Genomic DNA, 8,813 nt, shown 5'->3' with positions numbered 1-8,813 from the left:
ACTTCAAAACATTGTATCCAAGATCCTAGATTATCCTAATTAACCACAAAATTAAGATGAAGAATGATGTTGAACTAACCCTACGTGACAATTATCATGCTATAAGGACCAAAAACTACAAGGGATAAATGTTAGACTTTTCACATGCAACTTTAAAGTCTAACTGATGTAACAACTACCTACCTGACCACCTGTGATTGACTATACATCTCCTACCTGTTTCTCTTTTCACAAGATAATTCTTATTTTAACTTTCCAAAGCAACATTCACAGTAAATTTAGTACTAATTCTCAATGATCAACCGTACAAATAATTAAGCATGTATGTCCCATTGTGAAACTGAAGGCTCAAAAGTAACACCACTTTCAGCGGCCTGGCCTAGCCTAGCCGCTTTTTATATACTAGAAATCAGAACGTCAGAACTTCCTCAATTTTCAACTGCAATCAAGGGTATGAGAACTTGAAGATATGCACATGTTGAATAATATTAGTACAAGCAGTTTTTATACACGAAAGCCACTTCATTTTGAATGGAACTTGCTGCTGACAGAATCATAGGTTGGAACGTAAATAACTGCAAAACATGATAGAAGAACTAAGAAAACAATCACCACTGAATGAATAATACCCTATTAAATAAAATAAAGAGGAAATTACACTTTACCCACCAACACTTAGCCTAGTGGTTTAAAAATTGGCACTTTACCCACCTGAGGTTAGCTCCATTTGTCTTCCATTACCCACCTTTGTTAAAAACATAGATAAATTTGTATTTTTGTTACCCTTTTATGTTTCTCTCATCTCAAAACATAAAAAAAATCAGGTTTCAAAAAAAAAAAAACATAAAAAAATCAAAAATCAAAAGGAAAAGAAAATAAAAAAGCTAGGTTTTGTAAAAATTAAAACCTAACTTTTACATCTTTTTTTATGTATCAACTTTTAGATCTTCTATTTTAACACATTAAAAATTGAAATTATGCATTTCAAGGTGAGTACAAAAATGATGACTCTCTCAAGGCTACTTGCTGTCCTGTGCTCCAGGATTTGACTGTAGGAAGACTTGATTTGAATCATGATTTCAATTTTAAAATCATTGTATCTACAATTAAAAGAATACATTTATCTATATATATATATATATATATATATTTGCAAGCGGAGGTGGTTTACGAACTTGGCATAAAACACCCCATGGCATAAATGCCCCAGCTGGAATACCTTGATTTCAAAGGTTATCTTGTTGAACATGTTTTGTTGGAAAATCTGTCCAACTTAGTTGAAGCTGTTGTCAATGTTGAACCAAATTTAAGATTAATTGATGATATAGAAGATCATGGTAATTGGGTGTGCAGCCTCATCAAAGCACTCTGTCATATTGAACGGCTGCATTTGTCCAGAAATACCATAATGGTAAAGCAGGTTTTTTCATTTTCTATTATTAAATTTCTGAAAAGTTCTTCTTGGACGAGCAGTAATATTGTTGTTGTGACTTGTGATTGTTATGTTGTGGTGCAGTGCCTCTGCAATGCTTTTGAATTTGATCCTCCCATGTTTCATAATATGTCCTTAAAGGTTGAGGGTTCTTACACGTGCCATGTGCTAATGCTCTTGCTTCAACAGGCTCCTAATCTTGCAATACTTGTCTTTGTTAAGGTATCTTATGTTCAAATGATGAGATCTAAAAGTTGATACATGAAAAAAGATGTAAAAGTTAGGTTTTAATTTTTACAAAACCTAGCTTTTTGATCTTCTTTTCCCTTGATTTTTAAGTTTTTTATGTTTTGAGAGAAGAGAAACATAAAAGGGTAACAAAAATACAAATTTACCCCTTTTTTAACAGAGGTGGGTAATGGGAGACAAACGGAATTAATATCAAGTGGGTAAAGTGTCAATTTTTAACCCATAGGTAGGCAAAATGTTTTTTGGGCAAACCACATGTGAGCAAAGTGTAATTTTCCTTAAAATAAAATAAAGAGGGTTCTCATTGGTGAAAAGAAAAAATACCATCTCCATATGATGCCATCGTAAGTGGGGAAGAAAGAAGCTTTTGGGCAACTGAAGTAATATCCTTCACAGTAACTTCATCAACAGCTTTCGTGAAATGGTCCACAGGTTTCCTAAGGAATGAAAAACATATATCTTAAGAAAAAAAAAAAATTATATATCACACCTCTTTAAGATGCATGGAAATGAAAACAAAAAAGCAAGATCAGGTATTATCAATACTAAAAAAATAAGAAATAATAAGTTATAATAGAGGTCAAACCGAAAAACACTTAGGTTCTCCAAATGACTTGTACGTAGAGAAATAAGAATGATGTGGGCAGGGACATGACTAACTAAACTAGAAAAGCCCAACCAGAGAAGACATTCTGCCTTCAGCAAGTGAAGTCCCCAAGCATAACAGTAACAAATTTCACTTGTATCTTTAATGAATCTCAAATAGGCTGCTGAAGCCTGAAAAGAAGGATAAAATCAGGCTCCATTGGTGGGCATTTGCAGGGGTGCTTCAGCTTTATTAGCTTTTTGTACAAGGGAAGAATTCCCCTTCAAACCATTTTAGAGTGAACTCTCTCCAACCCACTACAGGACGATTTATATGATCTTGTATGTGAAATTTCAATTAATTAAAGCCTAGAAAAAAATCTGGGACACAATTTATCATTTATGACACCAGATTCTGTAATATTGCAGTCCTAGAATGAACTTTCCAAATCCACTAAATGTCAAATAGTTCTTTTCTTCAGGAGGGTGGGTGTTTAAACTCTTAACCATGTACTATGACAAAGGGGTTGCCATCATAATCCTAACAAGCATCTTATATGCATTTAAGACAATTAAAGTAACCTTCACGGTCCTAAGATGGTTCCTCAGATTGTAATGTTTATAGGTGCTTCATACCTAATTCTAGAATGATCAATGTAGAGATATTCCAGTTAACAAAATGCAAACTTTCCCTATACTGTGTTTTTACACCTACAAACCAACGTCTCATTTCTATGGTACAAAACAAGAAATAAAAAATGTGCACAATTCCAACTAAACCCTCTATAAGCTTTTTCTTTTTACATGAGGGTAAAACCACAATAATTCACATCAACCAACTAAATCTCCACCTAGTAACACAAACATATTGAAAGCACCCAATAGGCATGCAGAAAATGAAAATATAAAAGAGATATCCTTGTGCAGTGCACGGCAGAAACAAAAGAGAATGAAGTGGATTAATCCATATAAAGATGTCTACAAGTTCCTGGACGGTCATGAGTCAGGCCATACCTCTCACCGGAGGTCAAAATTTGTCTACCTATATCTTCTGATGCACATATCTACAAAATACAATTCACAAGTAAGCATATGGGTTATAAAAAAAAAAAAATAATACACATGGAAAATAAATAGCATACTCTGAATTCCAAATTTATTAGGATGTCAGACTTTGTTGACTGTTTAGCACGATCCAGCTGTACCTGGTCAACTGAAACAAGAGAGGGGAATAACATGTCAGAAGCAGGATTCAAGATTGCATGTGACGATGAAAAACCAATGCTAGGCAACATAAAGGTGCGGGCAGCAACCTTCTCCAGGTGTTGCGACTGCAATAAGCTCCTTAGCCACTATATCGATGGCTTTTGACACAAATTTGGAACCCTGAATTCAGAAACATTAACTCTTTAAAGATGCAACAATATAAACAAATAGGATCCACAGATAGGAGCATCACCAGCCAAGCATTGTACCCTCGAAATAATGATGTCAAACTTTGAGGAACTTCACCATTCTAAACACTTGCCAAAAAATAAAGAAGTCTTTCTGCATAACCATTGCAGGCAAAGGCCCAAGGGCTACAGTATCTTTACACATACTAAGAGAAAAGAGGACTGTAGAATTATAAAAATTTCTTTTTTTTGATAATTATAAAAATTTGTCATAGATCACAACAGGCAAATAGCATAACAAAACAGCTTGTAATCTTGATGGGTCACTTAACCATGCCAGAGTAGGAAAAGGCTTGCATTCATATAATTTTGTTTGTAAAGAAGGGAGAAAGGGGAGGGGAGCAAAAACTTCACTCAATGTAATCACACCTATGCAACCCATGTTCCAAGAGAGATTAGACACCTTCATATATGGTATTGTCAAACACCATAGCTTTCCAGAGTACTGATTGATCATCAGACTTTTTTTTTGATAGGTAATCAGAAAACTTATATTAAAGAGGGAAAAAAATAAATGAGAATTACAAGATGTTCATGATGATGAACAACAACACAACACAACACAACAGCAACAGCAACAGCAACAGCAACACAGCACAGCACAGCACAACACAACACAACACAATAGCAAGAGAGAAGTCAGGAAACTAAGCTAAGGGAAGGCATAAACTCAGAGAGAGAAGAACACTCAGTAAAACCCCAACAACGAGACCACTCCATTAGACTGCGTTGGCATAAAATCTCTAACTCCTCCAACGTTTTCTCTTTATCTTCAAAAGATGTCGATTTCGCTCCAACCACACAATTCACATTAAGCACCCTGGAACCAATTCCCAAATCTCCGAATTATGCTTCCCAAGCCACAGATGCCAACTAGATAACAAACCCACCACCGAACCAGGCATAACCCAATGAATACCAAAAGCTTGATCATCAGACTTGCACAATTCTGATAAGCATTTCCCCTTTTGAGTCCAAAGCATAAAAACTTAGCATCTATTGGCCCATCTTAAATCATCTTAAGTGCCTATTCTTTCCTAATCAGCATGGAATCGACCTCAAGAATGAATTGAACCCTCGATTATTAAATTAACACTATAAAAACAGGATTTAAATATAATATTTACAATGCCAAGTGCCTTCCACCCAAAGTGACAAGGTTTGTGAGATAAAAACGATCTTTTAAATATATCAAGAACTATAATTTGCAGGTCTACCCAAATGATAGGTTAGAAAAGATGCTTACAGTGGTAGCTTGGATGCCAAATATGTCACTATTTTTGTAGATGCTGCTGAATGCAGAAATTGACTGAAATTGTGGGTGCTCATTCAAAACATGAGTGTCTGCTCACCATACAAGCATATATTTAGATGCCAAAATTACAATAGGTAAAAAATAAAAATAAATAACTTTAAAAAATAAAAAAAATAAATAAAAAAAATAAAAACATAAACAAATGCATCAAGGATCTAGGTGCAGAAAATTACTCAGAAAATAGAGAAAACTAAATCATTTTTATTTTTGATAAGTAAGCTTTGGCCCAAGGAGGGGCGAATGGGAGATTTAAAATAGTGACCTCTGCTTTATAAGGAGTGGTCCCAGCTGATTGCACTACCCTTGGAGAAGAAAACTTATAAATATATCTACTAAAAATCTTAGAACCCATAACTTTGAATGCATTATGAGGTTTCAAGCTCAGTTACATAGCTGTCAAAGGTAATGTATTTCAAGAACAACTTACATAGGCGTGAATACATCCCTTTTCCAGGTCCACCAGCTGAGAAGGATCCACCACCTCCCATTAGTGCCTATAGTAAAGTTAGATTTACTATCACAACCCATTAAAATGATCATGAGCAAAAAAACATGAAAATAAATATTGTGGAACCAAGTAGATAACATATTCCCAAAAAAAAAAGGTAAGTTACACACGACTTACACACACGCATGATGGGTCTTGAACCCACAACCTCACCCTTAACCTTATTCTTACAAAGGAAGGAGGTGTCATTTGAGCTAGAGCTAATTGTCCATTCCTGAGAATATTTCAGTTTTTAACCACATAAAGTCACTAGAAAAACTCAAAATCCACACCTCAAGCACAGTTAAAATTACAGCCTCCTTCTCCTTATGCCAGCCACCAGGGAGTTCAAATGCAAGAGCAAAATGGGTTCTCTGGTCATGCAAGGGAACATCAGTGTTAACATAACGCTAGATGGACAGCAAAGACAGGAGAGAAAAACTTAAATGGAACATTTATGATACGCACCCCAGATTTACTTTGACCACGATAATCACCTCCAGTATAAACAGATTTTGGCTCCTCGGGACGAGAGACACTAGGTAGATCAGACAAAAGTGGTTCTGCAACAGATAAGAGTTCATCATGTTCAACACCAGTAGCTGCAAGTACCAACCGAGGAGCAGTATAATTGCCCTGAAATTGTTAAAGAAAACCCGAGTTTAATACAGATGATTCAATAACTGGGCCAATAAATTTGTATAAATTTTAGACTTACAGAAACAAATTCCTCCAGAATTGTACTATTCAGTCTATAGAATGCAGATTTGGAGGCTAAAATTGGATTCGCCAGTGCACCAGAATATCCAGCAGAATAAATTGCATCCAAAAGCAAATTTTTAGGGTTGTTAGAAGTTTCGCTAGTCTCAGCTTTCAGCTTCTGAAGCTGCAGAATGTAGATTGGACTCAGTAATTCTAATATATTTCGCACGTTACAGACATGCTAGCCGATGCACAGCCTGATGAAAAAAATTTACCTCTTCATTGACCTCCCAATCCAGGAAAACAGGATTCCTCACACTGTCAATAAGAAGCTCTACCATTTCAGGAACATAAGTCTTCAAAGCATTAAAGGTGTAACTCATCTGCTCCTTAGAAGATGAGGCTTCCACATTGCCACCAATAGCCTCCACTTCACGCACAACACGCAAGTGGCTCCTGTTTCTTGTGCTCTTAAAGGCCATACGCTGTAGCAGGTCTGTGGCCCCAATTGATGCTGGTGTCTCATAGTTTGACCCACAATCAACATATAACCCGATTGAGGCTGTAGGATTCTGGTCAAGCAACAGCAATCCCGATAAATAATTAAAATTTGAATCCATAATACATCAAGAAACAATAAGAAAGAATAACTCCTACACCCATACTCACTGCCGATGTTTCAGAAGCGATCTTGACACCATTTGGGAGAGTGGTAATCTTGGTTTTACTTGGTTCAACATAGTCCGGCAATGGTGGTGGGAGCGTGACACCTGCAAGTGGGAAGTCCAGAGGAGGTAAAGACTTTGATCCTCCCCCCGTCAGCCAGCCAAAGAGAGCCCCTGAAGCAGAGGATGGATTTTTGGCAACCGCACTAGAACTTGCAAATCTGGCCAATGCCCCATTGCACGTTTGACCCTAATCATGGTTTAATCACAGTGCACACCATAACAAAATTCCATTCTATCAGACAGCCCATACATAAATATAATAAAAACATTATGAGGGAAAATAAATAACCCCACTCCATCGGCTAAATTACCACCAAAAAGACAATACAAGCAAATTTAATCAAAATCAACACAGTAGCATCATATAGTGACACAGGTTTGTTTGTTTGTTTGTTTGTTTTAGCTTAAAACACCAATTTAATTTGTGTGTAAATACATGTAGGTTGTTGTAATATGTAAGTGATCCTACTTCAGCGATAGAAGAAAGAAAGAAGAAACTGAGATTTAATTAATGGCTAGCTCAAGCCACGATTGAGAAACAGGAGGATTCCTAGATCGTTAAACAGAGTAATTTATTGGATAAAAATAGCTCGCTCGATCAGCACAGCACTCAAAAGAGGATTTTATGATCAGTCTCTACTCTCTAACAGCTAGTAATAGCCAAAGTCACCTTTCAACTCTGCCTTCTCTAAGCCAAAGGTAACTATTTATATTTATTATTTAAAACTAGTCATCCATATTCAGTTATTTACAGATTTTATTTTTATTTAAAAAGCTTGTAATTTTTTTTAGCACACTATTAAAGAGAAAGTCTCAGGCTTCTCTAGAATTAAAATCCAAACTTAGGTGATTTGCCCAGAACCCATTAGCAAAGCTCTAGTAAGTATACTTCGATTTCTTATTTTCCATTGATTCCCAAAAAAATATTCACCGCTAGCTTTTTATATTTTAAAATCTCACCAGCAACTTATACAAGCTTCATCCAAAAGCACTAAAAGTTTCAATATTTCACAGAAATTAAAATTATCATGTTTTAGATTATTAGATAAACAAAGTTTTAAACTTTTCTTGCAAAAATTACAACAAAAACCTGGTCTCTGAAAATTCAACCTGAACTCCAATTTTGTTTACATAAAATCATTTTTGTTTCCATAGAATCCAAGGGTGTTGTTGGGAAAGAGCATACCTTGAGAGACCTGAGCCTGAGGCGTGAGGCTGCGGCTCTGTACATGATTGGTGGGAGACTTTCTACTCTACGACTCGCCTCCAATTACAATTACAAATGCCTGGTTGGTCTCTCTGTCTCTGCAGTCTGTACTGTTTCTGTCTCTGCAGCTGTTGTCACTTTGTCCTTTGTTATTGTGGGGTTTGAAGAAGCACGTGCCATTCTTACACCTCTCACATCAAAGTTGCTAAAAGAGCATTCACATCCGCACTGTCATATACCATATAATATATAGATAGATTTTCGTTGCTAAATAACTGTAATATGCTAAGTATTTTGTTAGTTGTCCTGTTGCGAAAGAATTTGTAATAATAGCATCTCGAGTTTCTTAAACTTGAGATTCAATTAAAAAATCAAGCTTTTAAGACTTGTTTTTGTTGTTTTTCAGTTGCTGACATGGCGAAAGTTTCCACTTGGATAGCGAGTTTATAAAACTCGATTTCCAAAATCGAGTTTTATAAACTCGCTTTCGCTTTAACGCTTTTTACCCTTCCCACTTAAAACAATCTACAGAGACCCGTTCAAAATCTCTCAATCTCAAACACCGCTCTCTCAAACTCTTCCCCTCACTGTGAAAATTTCAAAATCAACTCACTCTCAGACACTCCGCTCTCTCAAACTCGCTGTGCCGAAGGT

General features: G+C 36.0%; 1 protein-coding gene across 1 annotated transcript; it reads right to left on the bottom strand.

Annotated features, from left to right (window-relative positions):
• Positions 1-252: 252 nt before the first annotated feature.
• LOC115954492 (mitochondrial-processing peptidase subunit alpha-like) lies at positions 253-8,354 on the bottom strand. Its single transcript, XM_031072353.1, has 13 exons — positions 8,139-8,354; positions 6,894-7,139; positions 6,500-6,796; positions 6,241-6,408; positions 5,991-6,158; positions 5,816-5,896; positions 5,463-5,529; positions 4,967-5,064; positions 3,580-3,652; positions 3,409-3,479; positions 3,281-3,330; positions 2,006-2,118; positions 253-575 (listed from the first exon to the last, which is right to left on the bottom strand). Exons 1-13 carry the CDS (start codon positions 8,181-8,183, stop codon positions 523-525), a joined length of 1,530 nt encoding a protein of 509 aa, XP_030928213.1. The 5' UTR covers positions 8,184-8,354; the 3' UTR covers positions 253-522.
• Between the last annotated feature and the right edge of the window lie 459 nt (positions 8,355-8,813).

Source organism: Quercus lobata, chromosome 8, assembly GCF_001633185.2.
Source record: "Quercus lobata isolate SW786 chromosome 8, ValleyOak3.0 Primary Assembly, whole genome shotgun sequence".
NCBI classification, from domain to species: Eukaryota; Viridiplantae; Streptophyta; class Magnoliopsida; order Fagales; family Fagaceae; genus Quercus; species Quercus lobata.
Note: the sequence above shows the minus strand (reverse complement) of the source record. Positions and strands in the feature narration are given on the sequence as shown.